Below are 27,164 nucleotides of genomic sequence, written 5' to 3' on the forward strand. Positions count from 1 at the left end.
ATGGGACTGTGATGGGTAGATGAGACTGTGATGGGCAGATGGGACTGTGATGGGTAGATGGGACTGTGATGGGTAGATGAGCCTGTGATGGGCAGATGAGACTGTGATTGGTAAATGGGACTGTGATGGGCAGATGACACTGTGATGGGTAGAGGAGACTGTGATGGGCAGATGAGAATGTGATGGACAGATGAAACAGTGATGGGCAGATGAGACTGTGATGGGTAGATGAGACTGTGATGGGCAGATGGGGCTGTGATGGGCAGATGGGGCTGTGATGGGCAGATGGGACTGTGATGGGCAGATGGGACAGTGATGGGCAGATGGGACTGTGATGGGCAGATGAGGCTGTGATGGGTAGATGAGGCTGTGATGGGTAGATGAAGCTGTGATGGGCAGATGGGACTGTGATGGGCAGATGAGACTGTGACAGGTAGATGCTCTCCCTCTCCCAGCATGCCTGCCGATCACCTGCACTGGCCCAGACAGCAGAGCACCCAGCGATTGACAGGCTCCCCATGTCCTCACGCACAGGCAGAGTAGCCCCTGAGTCACTGTTCAGACTGGGAGAACAGTACACGCACGCACACGCGTTCCCCTCAGTCACTGTTCAGACAAGGAGAACAGTACACGCACGCACACACGTTCCCTCTCGCTTGTCTCTCACTGATCCTGCCACTACCCATTATTGTCAATCAAGCACCCCTCTGCTTCCTGGCGAAGGGGAGTGGGCATGAAGGGGAGTTGAGGAGGAGTACGAAGGGCTGAGGCCACTGCACCTCCACTCCCTCCCCCAGCCTCATGGCCCATGCCTGAACACGATCCCCATGGAGCTGCATGCTTCCCCAGTGGCCACAAGGGCCACGGAAATGGATACACTGACACTCCCAAAGATAGACATTCACTGAATTATTCAGCTTTGATGAGGTCATCGCATACCAGATGCAGTTCTAAACTACAATATTACATGTTACAATATTCCATGTTTTTGACAGCCTAGTATTTATAACCATGATTCTGGAATTTCAGTAGGAACCTTATGGGGAAGAATGAAGACAATGATGGGGGCAGCCAGGCATTTCAGTTAATTATGAGCTGAGCACAGCTTTAAAAATTATATCATGTTCATAATCTGCTCAGTGTGCATGTTTATACATATAAACATGTAAGAGGGACAGAATGAGAGATTGAGAGAGAGAAAGGTGTTTTGAACTATTTTAAAAGGTCTCAGAATAAAGAAAAAATGTTCATTTATGGATCACAACCCATTTGCATACCCTTGTCCGTGGATCATCCCATGGCCATGCGTTAATGTGTGTGTGTGTGTGTGTGTATGAGGTGTTTCAAGGGGTGGCGGGGTTCTGCTTGGGCAGCAGGCCCATCCAGCAGCCATAAGTGCAGCAGATTGATGGACGTGCCGCTCGGCCTCCCCACGCTCTAAAGGATTATCCGCTTCCCCGCTGGAAACAAAGCTGTGATGGAAATTCGTCGCGCATCATCAGCAACAAAATATCTACATGCCAAGACAGGAGTCTCTCATTTTTCATGGACGATATATAAAATAAAAAAAGGCATTAAAGGTAGAAGGGAAGAGAGATGGAAATGACAGAACAAGGAAGGGGGGCTGAGTGATAGCACTAGTTAGTGTTTTTTAAAACGAGGCCACTTGAATCGGGGAGATTATTGCGTTTTTATTGGCTGTCAGGAAAGGCGACTTCCTGCGTACTTCACGCGCTCAACCTCGCAGTGGTCTGATTAGAATGCCAGAAAGAATGAAAAGGAATGGAAGTGATGCTGCAAGGGAGAGAGAGGGAGAGAGAGAGAGAGAGAGAGAGAGAGAGAGAGAGAGAGAGAGAGAGAGAGAGAGAGAGAGTAAGAGGGGAGGGAATGAAAGAGAGAGAGAGAGAGAGCTGGAGGAGATGTGGTTAGGGGATCTGCTCTTAGTGAGGGGTGAAGTGTCAGCAAGCAAGAACCAAACCCATGAGCAAGTGACAGAGTGGGCAAACCCATGAGCATGTGACAGAGTGGGCAAACCCATGAGCATGTGACAGAGTGGACAAACCCATGAGCATGTGACAGAGTGGACAAACGAAAGATGAACAGAAGAATGCAGAAAAAGCATTAAATATTGGCAGTGCCACCAAGCAACCATCTACTTAAAAAATGGCATGATTTGTCCTGATAATTCACAAAATCTGAAAGCAACAAAGCTCAAGAATGTTATATAACCTATTGTAGATATTGTAGGCATTTGTCAGAAATTAACTAATGCCAGATTTGAAAACAATAAAATAATTTCAGTGTACAGCCTTGTTCACCACCCAGTGACCACACTGTGGCAATCCTGGCAGGCAGAGAGAAAGCACAGGTGTGAGATGGTTAGACTGAAGAGTTAAGGTATAGAGGGTGAGAGGAAGATAGAAGGGGATAGAGGGAGAGAAGGAGGATGAAGGGATGGAGGGAGAGAGGGAAGGGGAGAGAGAGGGATAGATGGAGGGAGAAAGAGGCACAGAGGGAGAAAGGGATAGAGGGAGAGAGAGAGGAATAGCGGTAGAGAGATCCAAAGAGAGCCAGGCCACTCTGTCACGCTCCTGTCTGTATGCCACTTTCGCTTGGCTGCATGCTGGGCAGCAGCGAGACAGGAAAAAGCCGCGCCTACATCAGACACTCTTAAACATGACAAAGCTCGCTCACTGCCACTGCAGGAAAGCATCGATTTTTTTCCCCCATCTCTCCATCAATCTTCTGAAGGAGAAAAGCAGGCCGGGGGGAGCAGGGGCAAGGCAGGAGGCGGACCTTTGGAGAAGTGTTCCATATCAGAAGCATACCTTTGGAGATCTGGTCCGCATCAGAGGCAGGCCATTGGAGGCGTGGTCCACACCAGAGGCAAACCTTTGGAGATGTGGTCTGTATCAGAGGCAGACCTTTGGAGACGTGGTCCATAATCTGTGACCAAGCAGAAAAAATCTCCGGACGCGAAGTGGAAGGGGACATGGACATCCTCGGTTTACCAACTGAGAATACTTTTCTAAGTAGTCAACTAAGCACTTTTGTAAGTCTGGATAACAGCGCCTGCTAAATGAAATAAAAGTAAAAAGTAAATGTAGTGGTTCTCCAGGCTAGGAGATAAACCATGGACCACCTAGTGGTTGATGTTAGAATATAAGCTTTGAGTCATCTGTCAGTCAGAGCAATTTAAGAGGTACAGAAAACACACTCATAGCTTTTAACAGAAGGGTACTATTACTGCACTGATGGACTGAAAGTTTGACGCAAAGCCCACATGTTCTGTAGGTCACTGAGCACTGGTTTAAGAGTTCAGAAGCACTGGTTTAAGAGTTAAAATGTGCTGCAAGACAAATTCGGCTGGAATACTCTCAGACTTCTGGCATGGCACTGAATGAAGTTACAACCGCACATGATGTTCTGATGCTGTAAAAAAGTAAAAATATAGACCTAATTCTGTATCAATTTGTCTGTTACATTATTGGTGAATCTATGTATATGTGAAACAAAATAAATCTACCAGTCATCCTTTGATAATGTTTTTATTTCGCATTACAGTCCTTTCATTGGCCAAAAATGGGAGGGAAAGGTCATACAAGGACTGACTGCCACATAAAAAGAAAGCTTTCAACATTCTGACTGCTGACTAGAAGGACATGCTCCAGATTTTGTACCGTAGTACTGGCTGGTAAGACATAATGTTCTAAATGTTTGTAGCAGTTATTAAGGTGCATGTTTCACTTAGAATTTGGATATTTATTTCAAGCATAATACTACAAAATTGTTTTCTGAATATACTGACAAACTCACTGATATAAATATAACAAGAACTGTGAATTTTATATGCATGCTTTAACATCGATTAATATGCATACACTGTGCAGACATGTTATGACATGCTAACATGATATTGTTGCACCATATTCTGAATTCTAAGAAATAGCTGCCCCAGTTAAGACTGACTTGTTTCGGTCAGTGCACCAGACAATTTTCTAGACATGAAATGAACTTGTAAATTATTAGATTATATTCCAAGTCAATTGCATAATAAATGTCCAATGTATGGTAACTGTCTCTGTTCTATATGATAACCTCTATCAAATACACCTAAAGCATTTAATGTGTAAGTGAAGGTACAGAGTTGCTGGTTAATACTGAGGAGGAAACTCAGAAGAGTTATCCAAAATAACAAATACTGAACACTTATACCTAGTACTGCATTTAGCATTTCAGACATCAAGCAAGTGCAATTTAACCAATCTCATCCTCTTAATTATTCACAAGATTATTGCCCCAACATTTAAAAAAGGCAAAAATCAGGCCAATGTGAAACACTCACAAATGTATAACATACCATGCACCAGTGAGTTTAATTTTGTGTGTTTGTTTTTTAATGCATAATGTCAGTGCCTTTTTCATCAGAAGAAGCTCAAACAGGAACTCAGTCTTGTCTTAAGTCTGATATTATTTCACAGCTTGATGGCTGAACTTAGGTTGTACACTACCATGTAGGAACCTGGATCGATAAGGATCTCCTAAGACATTTTGTCCACACTGCAAGACACCTGTGTCATTTTAAACCTCCTCTAACTCAAGTCTCCTTTCCCATTCAGTTCTCAGAGCTTCGCTCTTTGGAACCATACACTGATGCACAACTAAAACAATGGCACAAAAATTCCTATACTCCAGCTCCTGCCCACTAATAGTCCATTTAACCTGCATCCTATTTGAGTATGTGACAAGTTCCAGTCGATTGGACTGGGGGTGTTGGTCCTGACCGGATACGCGGGTTCATGCACAGGAGTTTATACCAGTGTTATATTCCAGCGGGAGTGGTCACTGAAGTCCCCCAGAGAACCACAGTGGGGTGCGGGCATCACTCACTCCTGCACTCCTCACTGCCTTTGTCAGGTGATTGCTAGCAGAAAAAAAAGGAAAACAGATCAATGCATCTCCTCTGGGGCTGACAGGTAATCTTTACCCCGGATGAAATATGAGCAGCATCAACCCACTGGATTCCATAACTGTAGCTGAGGTGATTGACTGGGTGCGCACACTGTCCCCCACTCGAACTTCCTGCCCCGCCACCGAAACTCATTTTGTGGCGCACAAGCTTAAGGGGGGAGGGGCTCGTGAAGTGATGTTGTCATGGTAACAACTAATTACAGCTGGAGGCGGGTGAGGCAATCGCTTTGACAATTGACAACACGTGATAAGAAAATATACCAGCCTGGGACCAGGAAGACAGCCACGGTGCTTCCCACGGCTGTCTGCGAGTCTCCACTGCTCCATTTATAAATGTCAGCACCAGCCAAACGCAGCTTGTGTCAGAGCGTCTACACTGGAGTGTGGTGCGTATTTGTAAAACATTACCACCTGCTGCATTAACAGGCTGCTGCAGTGCTAAGGGTTCCAGTGCAGTTCTGAGCAATCAATTCAGATGGCAAAGGCAGAACCACATAAAGATTTCTCGGGGTGAGTGTAGCACATTTACAACAACTCCGCGCTTGCAGTAGAAATACACAAACTCAGGTCAACTGAAAACATCACACAGCAAGATCAGATTGCATTAAGACTCACTCATCATCCAGTTACACTTCACCATTTAATTGTACAATTACACCACACTGACTTACACACAAGGCTTTTACAACTAGGCATGTTTGAAGAAGGGCTGGGCTGCTCCAAACCTTCATATGCATTTGAATGTGGTAAGTGCAGGTGCAGAAACATACACTTACTCTGCTCTGCTAATGAGCAGGCTCTGGAACGTGCTAGCATTCATAGAACCCATGGTAACTGGGGCCCGTAGTTCTGAACCACGTTTTCCACAGTCGCTTGCCCTGCACCACCCGCCAGTTTGAGGTAGCAAAGACGACACAAGATGAGCTACTACAGGCACTAATGTCACTAACAGGCGCAGGTACTGAAAAACAAAGCCAAAGGTTGGATCTGTTGTCTTGGTAATAAAGGCAGTGTTACCCTAAATGAATATAGTCAGAGGATGAGACTCTAGGGCTGAGGGTAAAAACAGGAGAGGTCCGGGGCTTTGTGAGCCACAAAACATGACAGCTCTTACCCAGGCCCTCCTCCTTGAGAAAATGGCCAGAGGTGATTAACAGGCTTGATTGCATTAGCATTTTGTCTGTAAAGCGGTAGCTTGGATGGAAAGGCCTAATCTGCAACGGTGACTCGCAGTGGAGGCGCACGTCACTAAGACCTTTCCCACCTGCTCGTACCCCTGACAGAGACCATGTCTGCCACATTCTACTTGCAAGCATGCTGTCACGTGTACCCGCACCCAACAGGAGGGGCAGCCAGAGCTCGACTCTCCGTCAGTCGTCCTCGTTCTCCCCATAGCTGCCATGCGAAGGCCCGGGCCCGATGTAGCCATGTGTCTGGGACGTGGAGGACAGGGGGACTGCAGCGTCTCTTCCAGTGGATGAAGCCCTAGGGCAGCCTTGCTCCGTTTCTCGCTTGAACTCCTTACGAAAGGGCAGAGAGGCTGCGAACAGAAACAATATCTCAGTGACGTCTCAGGACCACAGGGGGAACAGCTCACTCTTCAGAGTATTTGAGCTTTATATAGCTCTAATTTGTTCCTACCAAGATAGAAAAAGGGTAAGTAATTAGATTACCGTCGTAAGTCAGTTGGTAAATAAATGCAGCTGTAATACTTAAAAAGAAAAACTGGAATGGTGATAAACCTGACACATTAAACAGGCTAAGATTTAAAAAAAAAAAAAAAAAAAGGAATTTTTATGATGACTGGAAATAGGCATCAGGAAACAGTAATACAAAATATTTATTTAGAATAAATTTATATTTGTTTATTACTTTTCCTACAATTCTAAAAAATTCTACAAATCCAAACCTCTCAAAGTGTATGTGAGACACTACAACTTGCCTAGTCCTCATCAGAAACGTCACTTAGAGTGTACTGCCTTTGTTGGTTGCTTTCAGAAGTTTGTTCGGCTTACATGGCCATTTTGAGATGAGGTCCTGTGTTAGAAGACTAAAGCGGGAACTAAAACCGACATTGTGGCTCTGGGCTGTCTCACAGGGTTAGGCAAGACAGCCGTCACTGGCATGTGCTTCTGCTAGTTCCCATTACATCTGCTTGTGCTCTTTCCAGATGACTTCCCCCTCCACACTGATCCAGCAGCAGACGGGAGGCAGGATCATTGATTAATATTTCTGGAGGGAGTGATGGCTAACCGTAAGCTGTGCTTAACCCAAACAACGCCAAACACAGCCATCAGAGGTTAAACACAGAAGTTTGGGTTTATACTTTCAGAAAAAAAGTATTAAACACATGACCATGAGAAACAGATGACCTTCAAATATTGAAGAAAAGGTTAAAGCTCATAAACTGCCAATGAATTCTGCCAATTCCTATTCTAGTCTCTAAAGTTGAATCTTTGATTCGGGGAGATTTTCCCCGCAGTGCTGCTGCTGGATGTAGAATTGCCTTTGTTAACAAAGAAAACGGGGAGTAGTTTTCCATATAAGTAATTCTGTCATATAGTTCATGTAATACCATGACTTTTCTTCTATGGCTTTATAACTATGAACAGCAATGTTATGATGACGTCTATCTACAAAGAAACTATCACACATTAGAGTGCTGTGTGTGGTAAGGTAATGATCTTGCATGAGTATGATGATGTGAATGTGTTAATGGCCCCTAGTGTTCAGACGCTCAAAGAAAAATATTTCACAAGCAGTTACTGCTGTCCTGCCCTTCCTCTGTTTATTAATCAGCTAATTACACATTGACAGTAATGAGGCTTCTGATTCACACACTTAAATGAATAGGTCTGAATGGCTATTTAATGATTAGCCCTTTGTGCAGCCTACTGTATATGGTTAAGCAGCATCCACTTGAAAGGGTGGAGGAGGACAGGCTTGGCAAATGGAAAACCACTTGATGCTGTTCACTGGAGCAGCCCGGTTTAGAGACCCCTGGCCACCAGTGAATATAAATGTTCATAAAACAGATGTTGTAAACAACCAAACAATCATAAACATAGGGGGATGTAACAGTCGGCCACCTCTTTTATGCTCCTGGACAAAGATCATCTAATCAGCCAGAAGCTACTATCGAGAGAAAGAGACATAGGTTACCCAATATTTATTAATACTTAGAACACATCATCCAATGAATTACAGTGCCTTATTTATAACAAACCACCACACTTGTGTGACCTGTGTAGTAGAAGTAGCATAATGGCCATGACCAAGTGCCTCTCATATAGTTTTGCAGGTGCTAATGCAGGTATTTATCACTAGACCCACTCAATGTGTATCGCATATCACATAGCCTTATCTCGCTATGCAGTATTCATAATGGCTTTATGAGTGATTATGTGCCAACATTTGAGCAGTCTCCACTGGACAAGAGTGCAGGACTACACGAACCACTCCATGAACCAAGATCTGGCTGAAACAGAAGGAGCCAGCTGAGGAGAGGAGAGGAGAGGAGAGAAGCGCCTTCATGGTGGGCTTTTGAAGGACGCGGGAGGAGAGGAGAGCATGCAGGCTAGAGCAGGCGAGGGCGAAATAGTGCGGTGGGCTGCATTTCTGTCAGCAGAAGTGATGGCTGAGCACTGGCGTTATTTGTCTTGCGCTGCCATATGGCCCTCGCGCCAGCATGGGCATTAATGAGAGGGGGCCGGACCACCAGGCAAGAACACCAGGGCCTCAGACGCAGGTGATCTGTCACCATGGGGGGGGGGGGGGGGGTATGGGGAGAAAGAGGGAGGAATGAGAGAGAAGGGTAACAGGAAAGGAAGAGAAGGGCAGTACAGGACAGACAGAAAGACAGGGAGAGAGAGAGCGAGAGAGAGAGAGAGAGAGAGAAAGAGAGACACCACATCCTCTAATGATAGCCCAAAATAGAAATGAAAGCTGGCACGGTGCTTTGCATGCCAGCACAAAGGTACGCCCTTGTGGGTGGGTGGATGAGAGTCTGTGTTTTGAAAATATCAAACCCAATGATCTAACAGCATGTCCAACCATATGGATTATAGTAGAATGCGAGTCATAGGCAAAATTAGCGTGATTATACAAATAAAAGAAATAGTGGCAGAAGAAAATGGATATAAACAAAAATCAGAAAACTTATGGTATCATTTTACCATTGTGACCTTTTCTTTGGAAACTTCAGACCATATCTAATGGATAAACTGAAATTACTGCACAATTAAATAATTATTGCATTTTTAATTAAATTGAATATTTGAATAATTATTGCATTCCACAAACTAAGAGCAAAAGTATCCAAAAAATCATATTATCTGTATACCATCTCCAAGCAACAACAGCATTTTTTTTCCTAATCCTATTTTTTTTATATTCCGTTTTAATCCAGTGCTAAATATAACCATAGTGTGACTGCAATCTCAAACAAATATTAGTTTAAATAAGCCCCCTTTATAGTAGAATAAGCAGTACTACCGCATGGGTCTGCTTCTTTTGGTTTGGAACTTTGGGAGAAGAGTGTATTTGTATTGTTAGGTTAGTGACAGTGAGACGTGTTCTTGGCAGTCAATTTGAACCTGTAAAGTGGAGTGCTCATCCAATCCAAACAGTCTGATGAGTTCTCTCACAGCTAGCTTCAACACAATGTCTGCTAAGTGCTAAAGAGGTAAAGAGAGAGGCTCGAGCAACAGCTGGGGACAACTAGCACAATACCCAGAGGAGCCCTGGCAGACACCTCATCCTGTCACCTAGTAACACTGCTTAGCACAGGCCTGAAAATCACACTGTCACACACTGGAAACAGTCTCTGCGACACTCGTGTGATTAGATCTCTCTCGGGGTTTGGGTGAATAGCACGACTTCCTTGCACAAACACAAATTAAAAAGCAGGACCATAATTACCATTTAGGCAATCAAACAGACCATATCTACCCAAGCACTGCACTCCTGGACTCAAATCTAACTGGAGACAGTCCTGGCCCTGAGAGACACCAAAGCAAAGATTTATACAGAGCAGATGCAGCCACAGAAACTGACATTGGATGACACCCACTGCATGATAAATCACAACAGACACACTTCAGACTCTACACTCAGGACATAAACACACCGTTGAGCAAGGGCACATCCAGAGGAAAGGAGAAAAACACATCATCAGCCAAAAATGGCTCTGTCTTCAAACTACGATGTTTACAACATCTTTAAAAACATTGAGAAATAACCCCAAGCTTTAGCTCATAGGGGTCAGTCAGTGACTAAGAAATTTTTTTTTAAAAGGGTTTCGAATGCAGATGCACTGCAAAAAGTAGTTCTTTGCTCACTTGATAGAAAATATTTTTGACAGGGAAAATCAAAGGTTGACAGGCAAAATGGAAGGTTTTCACACAAGCGTTTCTGAAGTTGCACTGATGGTTTCAAAATTCTCATCCAAAACCCTTTTTCGCAGTGAAGTTAACCTCCTTTCTCTGCAGGTTTTGAGGTAAGGGCCAACGAGGGATACCCAGGTCCTGCCTGCCTCCCGCTGGGAGGTTAGAGGGGTGGAGGGGGAGGCTTTTTTTAGGTTTCATGGGAAGTGGGGTGGTAGCGTGGGGAGGTGAAGGACAGAATGGCCAGCCATTCCATCACTCAGCGCAATAAATGGATGCAATCTGTATCCCTGTAGAGCATCGGCTGTTTTTAAATTCCACCTCTTTTATCCAAATGAATGATGGACTCAGGTACAGTGCACCGTGCGGCAATATTAATATACATCAGAGGCCAGTGCCCCTCACTAAATCAGAAAACTGGGGGCATTTGTTATTTAGATGACAAACAGCGTACAAAGGGAGCAGTGCAAGCAAAGGAGATTTTGCAGAAGAGGTGGACAAACCAATTCAGATTTCAATACTGCAAAGATGCACGTGGGCCCCAGGAACCATCAGGGTAATGAAAAAAGGCAGGCAGGCTGGCCCATCGGCTGAGGGGCTGACGCCTGCGCCGCTTCCAATCCCGACGTTCTCACGTCAGTCTCCCCCTGCCAGGCCTTAGCCAGCCACGTGGGCCACGTGGGCCACGTGAGCATCCAGTGAATGTACTGAGAGTTAGGAAGGAAAGTATTACTGTGTATTTTCAATATGTAAAATAATGGAATGCATGGGAATCAATCATCAATCACTTGATTTCTCATGTCTACAAATGGTCTCTAGAGTATACACAATGCAATCACAATTACTTATAATAAATGAAAAGAAATGAAAAGCCATAGCAACACTGCTACAAAAAAAAACTGCAAGGAAAGAATTCCGTGCAGAATTCCGTCTTATTTTTCTGAGGGATAATTCAAAGTAGAACAAAGTCTGTGAGCCCTGGTCATCAAATAAAATAAATGCTCTAATATATGAGTTGGCCAAATATTCAGCATGTTAGATTAGGTTACAACAGGGATATCAAAGGCATTCTGTAGGTGCTAAACAGCCTGTTTTATGTTAGAAGCATGGGGGGAAGAAAGATATAATATTTCTGAATTTTTAACAACACTGAAATTTTAACAATCACTACTCAGTATAAAAAAATGTTTTTAGAAAATATATGTATTTTTTTTTAGAAAATAGAAAACCAGAAAGCGTTTGACACACCTTTTACAATGTTTAAAATACTCATGTACTGTTTTCCAGTGTTCACCACCATCAAATTCCTTCAAGAGAACTGAACTGTACGTTTTGGAGGATGAACCTTAAAAAGCATTGAAACTGGACAGTAGCTATTCAAGTCCCACAGAGGTTTGAGTGGCGCCGCCTTTCCATGCCTCTCTGATGAAGTGGAAACGCAAGCCAAAGATCAGCAAACAAGCACAGTGGCCACAGAAGGCAGACCGACGTCACCTGAATGGCTTTGTTTGTTAATACAAAGCAAAGCAATTAAAACATTACTTGAAGTAAAATTAGCTTGTGAGATGCAGGGGCATGTGTAATTCTTTTTTTTTTGTGTATGTTTTATCAAAGTGTTTTGAGGGAAAAAAAAAAGCAAAGTGAAAGATAAATGCTGTAAGATGTAAGTATTTGTCTGCATTTGGTTTCATAAGTATAACTCATTATAGAGCATTTACTGTTAATATTGCTTTTCAGGGTCAGAAATCTTTTATAAAAACACCAAACGTTTTAAAAAATTCAGAGGAAACGCTGACAGATTTAATGGTTTGACAGAGACATGAAAAGTCTATTACAGGCCCATTTTTATTTTAATAATGTATGACAGTTTCTTCATGAATGTGATATTATTCCAAAAAATATTACGTTTAGCAGAAAAACATCTGATAGACTCAAAACAACTGTTCACAAAAATCTAGGCTGCAATCAATTTATCTACTGCCATTTTGAGCTCTTATGAATGATATTTAACTGGGTTGTAATAAGGTGGACATGACAGAGAGATACCTGGGGCAGCAGCCAGGGTCTTCCTCCTCCTCTTAACATCCCCAGCACACTGCAACCCCAGGGGCCCGTGAAACTGTCTGCGGATGTAGAACAAGACACACAACCATCACTCTTTAAGACAAACCACGAGTCTTGCAAGCCTTGTTGGCTTGTAGGATCTGTTAGAAATTAGGTGTGCTTTGTGCTGAATTTGGAGAACAAAAACATCATATCATATAGCATAAAAGAATCAGGGGTTGCATTGCCCCAGAAGTCCCTATGGCTTGTTTTACAGTGCTTAAGACTGAAATGATTCATTCAGAAAATAACTGTAGGAAGTGAGAATGACATACACCCAGGGGACTGAGGATAATCCTGGGAAGTATACCAGTTTAAAGCAGAAATAAGAGGTAGTGTAGGGTTTTTAAAAGAAATATCAGTGGAGGGAAAAAGAGGCATGGGCACTGTGTGCCTCTGTCACCAATGAGTGCAGATAAACAAATTACCCTGGCTACAGACCCCCTGGGTCATATGTCAGAAGCCCCTCACACAGGGAACTCTGATTACTGGGATGTAAAGTTAAGGTCAAGGTCCTCTCCACCGCTGAGGGGTAAAGGATTGGTGCTTCATGAACTGGTGTATATGTGTGTGTACACACTTGTGTGTGGGCAGCATCTGATCTCAGCATGACAAAACAGACCCACAAGAAACTTATTCCTGCTCATTACATTGCTTTATTCTGAACAATATATTTAAACCATTCGGGCAGAAAATTCAGTTCAAAGGGAGATTAGTATCAGGGATTTATACACATACAACTGTGCCAATACTGGCCACTGGATATGTGTGGGAACCAGCAACAACGGCAGCAGACGCCTGCTACCTGCCTGTGTGCAGGTGATATCTGGCTGCCGTGGAGAGGCCTCACCTCCCATGTGCTGAGATAGGGCCCTGTCACAGCCCCCATTTAACAGCCTGTGCATTCCCTGACCTCAAAAGCCATAAATCACATGATACTCACTACCTGGTGGGGCGGAGGGCTTGAGCAAAGTCTCTATGTTGTATAATCAATAGGTATAAAAATAAATGGCTTGACCGGTATTCTCTGCCTGCTACCCCTCTCTAATAAAATCCCCGTAATGCATATTTCATTTACTTTTATACTTATTGATTAGCTGTAGTCCAGTTAGTAAATCACGCGTCTATCGATCCCTCAATCGCAGCTCTGTCGGACAGCGTATAACCAGCCATTTGCTGCACTGATAAAGAGCTCAGCCATTGAACTCCCCACGGTAAATCTTTGCAAACTAACTTTTTAATTCCAAAATCAATGGGCGCTTAAACACCACATTATTTCACCCGCCACTGCCCAGGCCGGCATTAAAAGTAATACCCAGATGCGTTTGTGTCTAACGCACAGGAGCATGGTACTCCGTCTCCTCTCCTACACTAGCATTCTCTCTGTCGCTTTCTCTGGGCTTGGTGCCGACACTCACAGATGGCTTAGTCCAAGGGAAGCTCTTATGACTCGAGGTTACATCTGCACTGGTTTTGGAGAGAGAGGTAAACAAAAAAATACGGTAGGAATGGGAGTTCTAAATAAAGAAAGTTTAGGATGCTATATGCTTACTGTAGCTAAATCACACAGATTAGCTCTATCCTAGTATTGTTTTAGAAGCTTGGACAGTTTACGGTTTATCGTATCAAACAGGTTTCAGTCATTTATAGCGCACTATCTAAAGATTCACCTGATACAGCTGATAAATGTCTCAAATGTCTCTATCAAAAGCTTTCAGCATGAGGTAGACTGGTTTATTAGTGGAGCTAAAGTTATTTGGAGGACATGATTTCATAAAATGGTAGAGAAAACGTTTTGTTTTGCATTCAACACAGGCAAACTTGTTCAATATTCAGAAGAACAAAACTTTGACGGACAACTAAAGACAAGAGGGGCAAACAGAAGACACGTAGGTGCAAAAGGTCAATCGAGTCTTCCAAAGATGCCGCAAACATTTTAGCACCCACACGTTTCTCAGGCGCTACTTTAAAAACCACGCTGACATGAGGGTCAATTGACATTCGCGTGCGCACACCTACAAAGCACATATATCAATTAAAAATAATAAATCAAATAGATCTGAGAGCTGCAGCGAGCGGCTGGGCCACCATCTATTTTCATTAGGCTGGGGGGGGCACTGCAGGTGTGAGAAGGATCTCAAGATGAATAGAGGTATTCAAATGAATCAAAAAGGATTAGGGTCCCCTGGGATTGCAATCAATGGTGGCAAATCAATAATCAATAGGCCACTCACACCAATATACTAACTGCTGACATCGAGATCTCACAATTAAAATGAAGAGCTGGCAGCAGGGGTGGTGGAGGACTTTGATTTATCTGAAGCTGGCAAGTGTCATTTAGAAATAAATAAAGTCGATCCAGAAAACTTGCGTGCAGCAGTAGCAGGTGGGCTGCGCTTATGCATTTTAACATGGCAACAGTGCGCACAGTGTTAGAGGGCAATCTTTTACAGGCCCAAACCTGTTCCCTCGCCACTAGAACAATCTGCAGAGAGCAAACAACACTCCGTGCATGTGATGTGAACATGTTGATGGAACCAATTTTTAAAAATGCTTTTTTTAGCTAATTTTTAAAATCAATATTACTAAATATAAATTTCAGGAATGAATACTGTTTTATAGGATTCTATTAGGGGCATTAGAAAAGAGCAGCAATAAACAATTAGAATTTTAAAAAATCATAACATTTCATTGTCATAACAAGGAATCTCAGAAATACAAAATGCCCCCACCCCCAAACACTAACTTTTCCCCATCCATAATGTCACCAGGTGTACAAGAACCAATTACCACTAACAAAAATCAAAATACTCTTATTATTGACCTTTTATTTATTCTTACAAAGTTTGTAAATAAAAAATAGTATCGTCTACTCAAATATAAATGCAGTTGGTGTATGGAGAGGTGCAGTTATAGTGTGACAGTTACTACTCCTTCCTCTTGTGTATGGACTGTAGACCTGTATAGGTTCAGTGGCTGCTGATTGTTGCGGGGGGGTTAGCTGGAGGCCTGGGTCAGGGGAACAGACATGTCTGCCCCCCCCAGGGGCCGGATTTCAACAGCTTTGGGAGCTCAACCCGGCTGCTACGAGCTGGCGGGGCACATCAGAGGCACCACGTGTGAGTACCCCCCCCCCCCTTATTCATTTGGGAGTATGATTTATACTTTTTGAAGTAAAAGAGGTCTTGAATTCATCTATAAAGGAATTAAGAGGCCTCCCCTGAGTACAGCATTCAAATGTGAGCACGGCAATGATACCAGCGCCTTTTAATAGCTAGAAATTAGTATTCGACAAGCTTCAAACTCCAGTGTGAAGGAAGCTTTCAGGTGGAGAAGAAAGGGGATGAGTATGAAAGTGAGCGCTAAGAAGTGTGGCCACTTCACTGGCATCATGCTTCTGCCCCTCATCAAGGAAAAAGGGAGAGCTTTCTAGAGCAGCCCCAGAGAGGGTGAGCCAGAGCAAGAGGGACAGTGTCAGGGAGAGAATTACGAATGCACTGTAAATACGCACCAGAGGCACAATGCAGTGAAGTCAAACAGTCTTGAGGCAATTAAACTCTCAATAAGTACACAGATCCGAGATGAATCTCTAAGCTTGCCTTTTTTTGACAGATGCAGAGGGACAGCTAAATATAATATAAATTAATATACAGATAGATCTATAGAAACTTTGTACTGCTATTTAAACTGACTGAGGTAGCGATCTGATCTTGTTTTAGAAATTACTAATAAAATCCCAAGACACACACACACACACACACACACACACACACAAAGACACACTTATAGTGCCTTTAAGACCAGCATTCCTCTATATAATAATAACATAATTTATACCTCTGTTGTCCCAAGGTTTACTTAAAGATGTAAACCTTACCTTTATGTAAATTCCTAGTGACCACAATAAAATGTTCTTTACACATCAGACAGATGGCATTGTTTTGCATACACATATGAAGCTGATAGATCAGTCATGATCTGAGCTATAGTCCAAAGGGAGTTGTCTACTACAGTGATTTAATGCACATCAAAAACAGACTGACCCTGATGAAAACTTTCACACAGGTCAAATTGGTTAACCCCCACACCGCCTTGTTCTATGCGTGGTTTATTTAGAGGAGTTAACTATAAAATGGTCCATCGATCTATTGAGCTTGAACAGCAAATCTGTTCAGTGCTGCATTCCACACACCCTGGAGACACAAAAATCTTCATACATTCTGTAACCAGCTCAGTCCTGACTACAGTGATGAGAGTTTTTTTCTGAAGTGAGTGGCACAAATACAATTGTGTTTCACCTTGCTACTTGCTTCAATGATAATTTAGAAGAATGTTTAGTGAGTATAAACAAAAAGTCAGCAAGAGAAGCTTAGTTCTTTGGTTATTTTACTGTGACAAGAAAAGTGCACTAATAAAAGTTAACGAAGTTCTATATGACAAAAATCATTCTTACAGCAAAACATTTTTTTTAATTATTCTGAGATCTACTTTATCAGAAAATAGATAAACTCTCACCTGTTCCTACACACTGCTGAGGAACACCTGGGATATGAGGCTTCTGGAACCATGGCAGCAGGGTATACGGATAGTGGGCACAGAGGCTTCAGCTAGGAAATGAACCCCACACAATGCAAAAACGTTACCAATTTAAAACAGAAAAATTCAAACCCCAGAACAGATTGCTGAAATTCATAAACTAAAACATACCTGACTTCTATCTCGCTTTCCAAAGGAAGGCATCCAGAACCTAAAATTATTATTCATTCATCACTCAACTGATTAAAATGAATGCTTCCATCTGATTAAAGTTAATTTTAAGTAAAAAAGCAAAAATATAATCCTACTCTTTCTGACAGGAATCCTGTGGGTAGTTCCTCATTTTGTCCACACAAGCAGCCATGCCATTATCCTGCAACACACCCACAGCATCAGCACTGCATGCAAGGAGCCAGACAGGTAATAAGGGACTCTGAACCAGCAGTGACACAGGCCTACTAAACACTGTGAGGATCCAGTGCAGCATAGCAGTGACACGTGCTGAAGGTCCAACATGATAATTATAACATGCCTCACCTTGCCTGGCAACCTCCTCCTGCCGCTCCTAATGCAGCCTACAGCCGCAGCTGGCAACCGGTTTGCCCGGGTATGATAACCTGTAACATGCATGAGTTATGATGCTCAGTGAGGAAGAGTACAAAACAGAGAGAATGCTGTATGAGTGAGTAGTTCTTAAACCACTCATAATATATTCTCTTTCTATTAATCAAACCTCCATGTTAAGTAATATGTTTGTAATCAATGTGACTTTTTTTTTACCATCAAGTAATGTTTGTCCTTGATATGAATAACTGAAAAAAAGTGTGGTTTTATTTGGTAGTGGCCATTTTGGGACTTTGGCATTACTGTTTCCCTCGAGAGTCATGCCGGAAAGACAGTGGCTCTACCTCTGTGACTGGGTTGGGCTGGCTGGAGGAACCGGGCTGAGGGAGGCTTCTCTCTCCTAGTGCCGAGCCCGGCAACCCTGGGGGCAGTTTCGGCCTCCCAGCCGCACAACACGCTCTGAGCTCCCACACCTGCTGCACACTCGCCTTCAAAGAACCAATCGCTCTGTTCGTCGTCACCTGAGGGAAAAAAGCGCAGACTGTAACAAACTGTGGAAATTCGTGATGTACCATTAACTCAGGTGATAGGAAGATATTTTAAATAATACAATTTTTTAGAGCAGTATGACTACACCCATGAATTTGTCAATAATATATTAAAAAGTAAGGCTGCAAGGAATATTCTGCTGCTTCATGAAAGTTTTTAATAGAAATGACTCCTCCTCTCTCTCAGCAGTGCAGCTAAGTCAACACTTGTGACTAACTAACCATTTGAAGAGTCAACAGGAACACAACAGGCAACATAACATTTCAATTACACACGCATGTGCCCTCTGTGTCAAATGGTGTTAAGTGAAGTGCAATCTCAGTGTGGCTACTGGGTCAGCGGAGGGCATTGTCACAACACAGCTCAGAACTGCAAGACGGGACCTTGCGTCAGACACACACACACACACACAGCTCCCAGATGTAATGCTCTCCGTGGACCTGTCAGTCACCCACACAGCAAGGCCATGCCTCTCACAGTCAAGGTGTAGTGACAACTGTTAAATCACAGGATGCCTAGCGCCACCACGGCTAATGAGATTAGCAAAGCCTTCAGCGCTCATTAGCACTACATGACAACTCCTCATTAGAGACGCACAGGCAGCCGACGTCTGCCAACCACAGCAGTCAAGCCTGCACAGCCATGTTATCCCATGTGCTTTTCCCATTACTTTAAAACACATTTTCTTATTTAGGAGAAAGGAGTACGTATGACTGGCTTGGTTTAAAACCAGGTATGCCTGGTTTAGATTAACTGGAGGTGTTCATTGATTAAGGTCAGATTATAAAATAGAATCCATAAACATACAGTAACAGTCTTAAAACCCATTACTATATATGGAGAATCAAGCAAATGCATAGATCACAGTGCAATTTATGTAAATTCCTAAACAGGCAAAATATATTTAAAAATATAAATATAATTTAACATCTGTATCCCTCATCTACCTCACATTTTGTAGCCATAAGTTCCATTTTGGATTAATATTTCATAAGAAATTAATAGAAATAAGAAGCTGTGAAAATTTGTTCTGTGATTACATTTTGTTAATTTGCATTTTTTGCATTTAGTTTCACAGATCACTTGTTTTTCAAATATGCCCATGTATTACATGATATTCATTTTCATTTTCACCTTTTAAATTCATCTAATTTACTGGTAATCCAGCAAGGAAAATATTAATGTCATAAATACAGATAAAGTGTTCCAGTTAATCATTTTCTAACAATGCACTACATACTATGTGCATCTTGAAATGAAGAGAAACACTATAATGTATTTCCAAAACAGCTTCTATATTTTCACCATCGCTGCAGCACTTATATGGTTTTACTACTTGTTGTTTTATGCCTTCATATAAAAAAGAAGCATTAACTGTTTTGTTATTGCTCATATATTCATATATTCATTACATTCACTATGTACATATGGTGCAATGTTGTGGGGGATACAGCATGTGTTGAGTCCTACCTTGCCTTCCTTCATCGGTGGTGAAAAGCCCAGGATCACTGCTGCACACGCTGCTTGTCTCGCTACAGTAAAACAGAGAACAGCTCCGCTAAGCCTGGTCCAGCTCATCACCTGCATTGTATCATTTACATTTAAAAAGTATCAGGAGTATGGCATTCTCTGGCTGGAATGGAAAACACTCTGTGAATACACAAGTTTTTTGTTTGTTTGTTTGTTCTTAAGAGCACATGGAAACCTTCAAGGAGAATAAAGTTTTCTGATTTACAATTTTTTCAATTATGTGAATATGCATAAAAGTCATGTGGAATCATACCAAAACACACACACACACGGTCGTCCTCTGCACACATCTGCTTTCTGAGATTACAAACACAAAGATGCCGGGGAGGGGTAGGTACAGATGCGGATCGAAGCTCATGACTGACATGCCCAATCTAATTGAATGTCCCCCCCTGTCAGCTCCAATCTAATCTGCCCAGCCTTTTCTGAGGATGACAGGAATACACCAGCTCTCTCTCTCCCTGTCGAGTTGAGGGGGGGGGGCTCCTCATCCCACAGGCAGAGGATGGCCCTCAGGCCCCAGGACTCCAACTCATACAGCAACTGGATGGCATTGGCTCCCCAGGCTCCAGTGGCCTGGTGCACCAGGTCTGGGTCTGCGAAGCCCATTTCCTCTCACAGTCCCCTGGGGAAGGAACAGACTCAGCCCACCCTGGGAATCTTGAGACTGAGCACCGGGCTAGCGAAAATCATCAGCATACATCTGATATGGCTTTATAAGCATAACGCATTACAACTTAATTATCTCTGGAATGAATGTGGAGAAGATCATGGGTTATCTTCAGTTTCTTCCAACAGTTGCCAAAGGGATTCATATGTGAATGTACACACCCATTTTAAGATTGTGGTAAATAAAAATACTAGTAGATATCTTAACAATCAAATAAAATAATATGTAAACTGGCGCAATGTGTAAACTGACACACTGAAATTTGTGTTAATGACTGCTTCACACTACATGTCATCAACTTGTGGAGATGTGTGGAGCCAGCCCCGTGCTCTGTCAGGGCCTTTTGCAGTGTGCACCCTGGTGACCAGAGCTGACCTTGATCATGAGGAGAAAGGCTGGTGGAGTCAGACACTGGCTGATGCAGGACTTCATCGTACCACGACAATGGGTGGCCCAGCCCGCAGGTCCACTCTAAGCAGATGGCCCCCACGACGCCATGCCCCACGTGCAGGACACAGATGCAAGCCAGAGGGCTCAGGGTTTGGGGGGCGTCAAAGTCTCAAGGGAATAAGGCCGGTCTTAGCCAAGCATTCCTGGATAAACATCCATGCGTGTGCACGGGTCACGCCTGTGCGCGTGCACCTCAGCTGCCTGCGGGCCTCCAGAAACGGGCAGCGCATCTGGAGCGTCAGAGCAGCCCTTCTGTGTCAGCAGGAGTAAGACGGCACCCGCTCCTCCTGGCAAGACAAGAGTCATAAGGAGCGCTAATCGGCCTGTAAAAGCAGCAGCACAGACAGGCACCAGCACGCGTGTGCCCCTGCGCCCCCCGCCGCCCCCTGGCAATGGCCACGTCTGCGGTGGTCACACCCAGGAACACTAATGGAATTATGAAGGGCATTTTATTAAATCATAACTGCATTTATAGCTCCTTGTGGGTAAATGAGGAGAAAGTGGCTTTGGGTCTGAGAACACAAGGTGAAACTGCTCCTTAATTGTATGATCATCAAATATAACTGAATCTGCAAAGTACTTGCTGAGAAGATGATGCACACAAAAGGTCTCATAGCTGTGTGTCATTGAGCCTTTAAGCGTTTTAAATGCACAAGACAGGCCAATAGCTAAATAAACAGCTTTTATGTGTAGGTACATGTTTCTGAACACAACAATAAACCGTGAAATCAAACTGCATCAGATACACTTAACCTGCAAATCTATCTTGAGAAACCTAAGTGAAACTAAATCCCTGTTGATGTGAAATTAAGTCTCGGTTGATGTCAGGGGAGAAGAAAAACAGTGTTAAATTTAAAGACAAATGATAGGTAATATAAACAATTAATTACACATTAAGTATTAAACAATATTTAAGGTGTAATGTGATGTTGCCTTGACAGGCTTGCTGCCAATATGAAACTGTTTCCATTAAGTAGTACCTAATTAATGCCATGCATTATTGACACTAACATTTTTCTTTTGGCTTGTAGGAGTCTCCCTTCTCTCCTTTACATGACCTTCAGCAGGAGAACTCTCAAACAAGTTTATCTGTCTCTGTCTTTCCGTTAAGTAAAACTCTGCGTGCCAAGCTTTAGATTAATACTAAATGTCAAAACACATTCATGCTGGTATTCATTCCATTCTCAACAACCACGGCTAAGCAAAACTACAATTCCTGCAAGCAGCCCAAGACCTCTCGAAGGCACCAGGAGCAGTCTCTGACAGAGCTGCTCTCTCTTCCTCTTCGGCCATTGTCTACATGCAGTCTGGAAAGGTGAGCCCAAAACACACTCCTAACTGTGTGATCATTAGAATATAATAAGATTTTCAGTCTCTTGGGACAGTTTGGGGCGAGATTAGTCTGCAACTGACAGACATTGAAGTGAAATGAATATCAACATATTTTGCACTGCTAGATTTAACATCCCAGAACAAAGAAAACTCACAAAAACTGTGTGTGGGGGGTGGGGGTCTAGCTGCCCACTTCCATGAGCGTCCGATTAAAAGGCTCTTCTGGACTCCCTCAGCTTGCGTAACTGGATTAGTTTCAGGGATTTATGAAAAAGAACTTAGGCAAGTCGGGACACAACTGCTAACTCCATGCCTACTTTCATAAAATCGAAATTACCAAAGTTATGGCAAGTGGACAGCACTAAAGCAGTCAGGGAAAGCAAACTACTCATGCCACTTCCAGGGACAAGCAAACATTTTTCAAACTGGTAAAGCACAATATGTGTTGAAGAAAATTGCCTATAAACCAGATTAATCTGAAAGAGGCTAAAGGAAGATGATTCCTAGTCACCCTGATATTCCAGACAGAGGGTGTCCATGGCCTGAGCCACCAGCCCTAGTGGGGGTGTGGACCCACAGGTGAGGTCTCCCGGACAGGCCAGACTGAGCACCAGGTGGTGTGCCATCCATCAGGTTCTGCACAGGTCTAATCAAGGATGGGCAGCCCAGCTGGAGCTGCCAACACCTGCTTCACACACACTTTGGATTGGTTTAAGGAAAGTCTGGACACTGTCTACGTACGAGGGCATATATGGGGTCTAGCTCACATGCTTAAAATTAACATCTGGCCTCGCAGTGTGTGATTTTTGTGTGTGTGTGTGTGCATCTATCATGACCCTACAGGAAGAGCAGTTATGAGCATTTCAAAATGCACTGACTATCCTTAACCGCAGTCCTATGACTTTCAAACCACGCATGCTTGCCCTCTTCAAATTCAGATGTGGATTTCAGCTTTTCTGTCAGTGAATTTTCAGCACTTTCTTTTAGCATGATTAAACTTTAAATGCTGTACTCCCCAAACTGCACTCTGCCAGTTCCATCCAATCACAGCACAAAGCCATCAGACGCAAGGGGAGCAAGTATAAGTGAGAAATGATTGACAGGGCAACACAGTGTTCCCATTTATTTCTTCTCTGGAGGTGTTTTCTGTCAGGAGGGGTATTGATTTTTCCATAAAATAAGAAAACAAGCACCATCGAGAGGCCATGCAGGGTCAGCACAAATTAAAGCAGAAGATGTAAAGCCGGCTGTTGCCCCATTATTGGCTGGCGCAGATGACACCTCACTCTCTGCCTTAAACCAGTTGACCAATAATTAGATCATCATAGAACTGAGGCAGTGTTGGGAACCAGGCAGAGGGAAAGGGGCACACAATAGCAGCAAGAAGAACAAGGGCAGACAACTGACTACACACAAAACAACCAGATATATAATATATAAATAGTTTAATATTGTTTCTCTGTGTCATGGGCAACCATTAGCATGTGGCTGATTTACTTCATATAATCATGAATATGTGCATGCATACTAAAAGTGATCAGTGAACAGTGCTTTATTCTTTCTGACTTTTCAAACATATGCAGGTCTATGTGGATTATTTCAATCATTGTAATCCTCTAGATTTTACTGAGCACCACTCCTACAATAACAGGCTGCATATGATCCATCTGTGAAGTTTCTAATAGCTCAAGGTAAGTAAATTGTGGGCCTCCATTGACACAAAGGTAATTCACTGAGTCAATGTCACTCACCAGACATTTGTGTGATACACATCATCTGTGTGTGAGAGAGTGCTCCTATACAGCTCCTGGGAGGTGGGAGACTCCGCTTTAATTAACTGGGATTCTATTGAACTTCATTTCCCAGGGATCAATACAGCACCAAGCTACTTATTTGTAATTTTAGAAAAGAGACATCATAAGCTAATTGTAGCCTAGAGCCAACAAGCAACAGTGAATTATTTCTGCTGTTCACCACCGAAACAAAGAGTGCTATACTGCCATATAGCATTCCTTATTAATTCCAGTGCAAAAGGTGAATCAGTGCCTGTACGTATTATGGTTTGATTAGGCCACACTGACTATTGACAATAATATTTAGGTGGGTTGATAAATAATTTCAAATACCTTCACTTTTATGGTCATAGCCAAGTTTATATTATCAGCTTAGTCACTAAAAAGATCAAGGCTATGCAACAAGATGCTTTCATAATAGAAAACATAACATACATAACAAATCAATACATAAAGAAAATGCTTAAGGTTTTTGCCTTCTTTGCTTCAGTAAGACAAGGAAAAAACTCTTGCTTTGCTATTATATGCATGCTCACAGTCACAGGACCTTTTTGTGGAATTGCATATCCTGCAGCTGTGGACTTTTAAATATCAAGTGTGCAAGATTTAATAAGCAAAGCGGAAATACCATTCAGACAGGTTCTCATCTGACGCCTCCTTTTGCTCCTTGGCCAGCCGCAGGGTCTTGTCCTTCCAGCACTCCTCAGCCAGGCCTCCCACAGCAGGGCCACTGTCCTGCCCTGGCCAGGCCCCAGTGCGCCTCTTCACCCGGCCCAGCCTCCGCTTCCTATGTGTCCTCTGGTGATGGTGATGGTGGTGGTGATGGTGGTGGGGGTGGTGATGATGATGGGTTTGTTCACGCCGCTCCAGTCCAGACACCCTGAGCTTCTGCTGTAGCCTCATGGTCCCCTCTGAGGCCACACGTCTTACCCTGCGGCGTCTCCGCAGAGGCCTGCCCACCACATTCTCCGCGATGGAGTCCGACTCAGGCCAGGAGCGTTGCCCCCCGCGGAAGGGCACCGGTGCCATCGCCACCTCATCTGAATCGCTCTGGTTAGTGGCTGCTACAGTCGCGGACCCTCCAACCAGGGACACGGCGGGGCCTGACCGGCGGCCCCTAGCCAGAGCCTCGTCCAGGCTGGACTCAGATGCCTCACTGAGCCAGCGGCCTGCCACGGGCCCATGCAGGGCGGAGTCACAGCGGCGCTTGCGGCCCCTTCTTCTGCGCACCACCCGTCGCTGCTGCAGTGGGCTGAGCACCAGCTCCTCCCACAGCTGCTCCTCCCACATCTGCTCCTCCCATAGCTCATCCAGCCGGGCCTGTTCTGATGTCTGCTCCAGGGCCGACACCAGGTCCTGCACCAGCTCTTCCATATCGATAACCCTGATGGCAAAACACATCTGTGAGGTCAAAAGGCAACAGTCACTTTGGAATGTCTCACAGATGCTCTGGGAACACACGTGGATTCAAAGCAGTGCCGTACATCTGAGCATGATACTCAACAGGACTTTGCAGAACTGTTTTGGCAGGCTTCAGACATACCAGATTCTTAGATTGTGACTCTTATACATTGTGACTTTATGAGCAAAAAGAAACAAAAAAAAAAAAAAAAAAGAGGGGGGGGGGAGTGCTGTTTTTAGAAAAGCTAAAGCTGAATTTTGCCAGGGCCAAAATAATACCAAAGGGGAATTTGGGAAATTTCTTCACTAGACAAGGCTTATATATAGCATCATATTACGTTTTATGTGAAGTCGTCTGTTTGCATCTCATACCATTTTAATAATCTGTAACAATAAAACAATTCAGCAAGATTTAAAATCCGTTGGCTGCCAAACATTTAGAGACAAGTGATCTCAGAGTTGAAATTAGCCAAATGACTACTTTTGGAACGTGCATATAAAATGTTGGACTGCATTTTATAGATTTTCACTATTGCGGTTTGATCTCGTCCTTTGCATGATAGCGGGACGTGGCATAGGGAGAGTGCACCGCTCCCCCAGCCATGCAGCGACGTATTGCCATCAGTGTGACGTCACTCACCCTCAGTCAAAGATCAAAACAAGAGCACGCCGCATAAGGATTACATAACACTGATGCCCTTCAGTGTAGATCGTTTAAAACCACCGAATACCTGTGCTTTTACGTTCCCAATACAACGCAATAGTTTACTTTTATCTTTTAACTTATCACATCTCAACGACTGGCATCTAGGGTGCATAATTGTATTCCGTTTTTACCATATATCTCAGCATAGGAAAAAGGAAGCACGGCTTTACGAAGCCGTTTTATCAAACCACAGAAGTGGGGTATGTATCGAAAACTGTCAATATATATTTCAGAAATTCCAGCTATTGCCATACAAAGAATGTTTTTTTTACTAGAAAGACAGATCAGCTACAAAGTCGGCAGCTTTTGTTTCGAAAGCAGTCAAACACATGCAATAACATGTATTAAAATAATAGAAAGGTCGAGCCATGCCTTCTTTAACGTCTTTGAAAGGTATGACACTGAATTGTATTAGGACTCACTCACCAGTCGCAGTTCCTGCTTTTTTGTTTTCACAGCTGAAAACATAGAAAGCACTTCCGCCCCGCAAATGATGTAACTTCCGCCTGTCGCCATATGCGTGAAATTGCATATCATAACGCTTTTGCTGAAAGTATAAAACCGAAATGACTTCGGATAACGGTATGTTGCGTGTTAACTCGGATTATTTTGTTCGTGGAATTAGGTCAAATAAATGTAGCCCAAGTTTTAATGCGTCCTTAAGAGATTCTTTAACATAATCATTGCTAGCATATTCGGGCCCATTAGTATACGTTGATATACTTCTTTTGAAGCTAAATTAAATTAATTCACAAAGCGTTGTAAATAAAGCAACAGAAAAGAAGAAACAGGTTGGTAGATTTAATTTAGACTATATTACACAGGCATATAAAGAAGAAAATTGTGAAATATTATTTTAATACTGCAACAGAGGAAATGAAATCCATTTCTACTGGATAGTATGCTGGTGCAACTGTTGAATGAGAAACTACCTTATCAGTTAGGATGCAAATATCGTCATAATTTCAGATTAGTTTTCTTTGCAGCATGTGCCTACACCAAAGTGGCTAAGCAGAATGCTTACTTTAGTACAGTATTAATGATTACTTTCACTTCTATGATGATGTTCACACCTCTCCCATACGCACACTCCAAAAAGAGAATAAGAAATAAAAGAAAAAAAAAACAGAAAAGGAAACTCAGTGAACAAGAACACAAAGACCATTTAATCTCCC

At 43.2% G+C, this 27,164-nt stretch overlaps 1 protein-coding gene across 3 annotated transcripts; it reads right to left on the reverse strand.

Annotated features, from left to right (window-relative positions):
• Window positions 1-3,531: 3,531 nt before the first annotated feature.
• LOC113585924 (G patch domain-containing protein 2-like) lies at window positions 3,532-26,538 on the reverse strand. 3 transcript variants are annotated; one of them, XM_027023723.3, is made up of 11 exons: window positions 26,416-26,538; window positions 24,511-25,266; window positions 19,578-19,639; window positions 17,903-18,079; window positions 17,532-17,611; window positions 17,303-17,367; window positions 17,166-17,205; window positions 16,974-17,065; window positions 12,402-12,478; window positions 6,308-6,511; window positions 3,532-4,924 (listed from the first exon to the last, which is right to left on the reverse strand). In XM_027023723.3, exons 2-10 carry the CDS (start codon window positions 25,254-25,256, stop codon window positions 6,342-6,344), a joined length of 1,509 nt encoding a protein of 502 aa, XP_026879524.2. In that variant the 5' UTR covers window positions 25,257-25,266; window positions 26,416-26,538; the 3' UTR covers window positions 3,532-4,924; window positions 6,308-6,341. The 3 variants fall into 3 exon arrangements, with proteins under 3 accessions (XP_026879524.2, XP_026879523.2, XP_081577923.1); XM_027023722.3 differs by having other exon boundaries at window positions 3,532-6,511; XM_081721797.1 differs by lacking the exons at window positions 17,166-17,205; window positions 17,303-17,367 and having other exon boundaries at window positions 3,532-6,511.
• Between the last annotated feature and the right edge of the window lie 626 nt (window positions 26,539-27,164).

The sequence above is a fragment of the Electrophorus electricus genome, chromosome 10 (assembly GCF_041902795.1).
Source record: "Electrophorus electricus isolate QZ-2024a chromosome 10, ASM4190279v1, whole genome shotgun sequence".
Classification (NCBI taxonomy): Eukaryota; Metazoa; Chordata; class Actinopteri; order Gymnotiformes; family Gymnotidae; genus Electrophorus; species Electrophorus electricus.

Excerpts from the sequence above, each read along its gene's own strand:
- LOC113585924 (XM_027023723.3), bottom strand. The coding sequence starts at position 25,256 with ATGGAAGAGCTGGTGCAGGACCTGGTGTCGGCCCTGGAGCAGACATCA. Across the intron at positions 17,612-17,902 it reads AGCCCAACCCAGTCACAGAG|GTTATCATACCCGGGCAAAC; the intron begins GTAGAGCCACTG and ends TGCATGTTACAG. Across the intron at positions 6,512-12,401 it reads GACCCTGGCTGCTGCCCCAG|CCTCTCTGCCCTTTCGTAAG; the intron begins GTATCTCTCTGT and ends TTCTGTTCGCAG.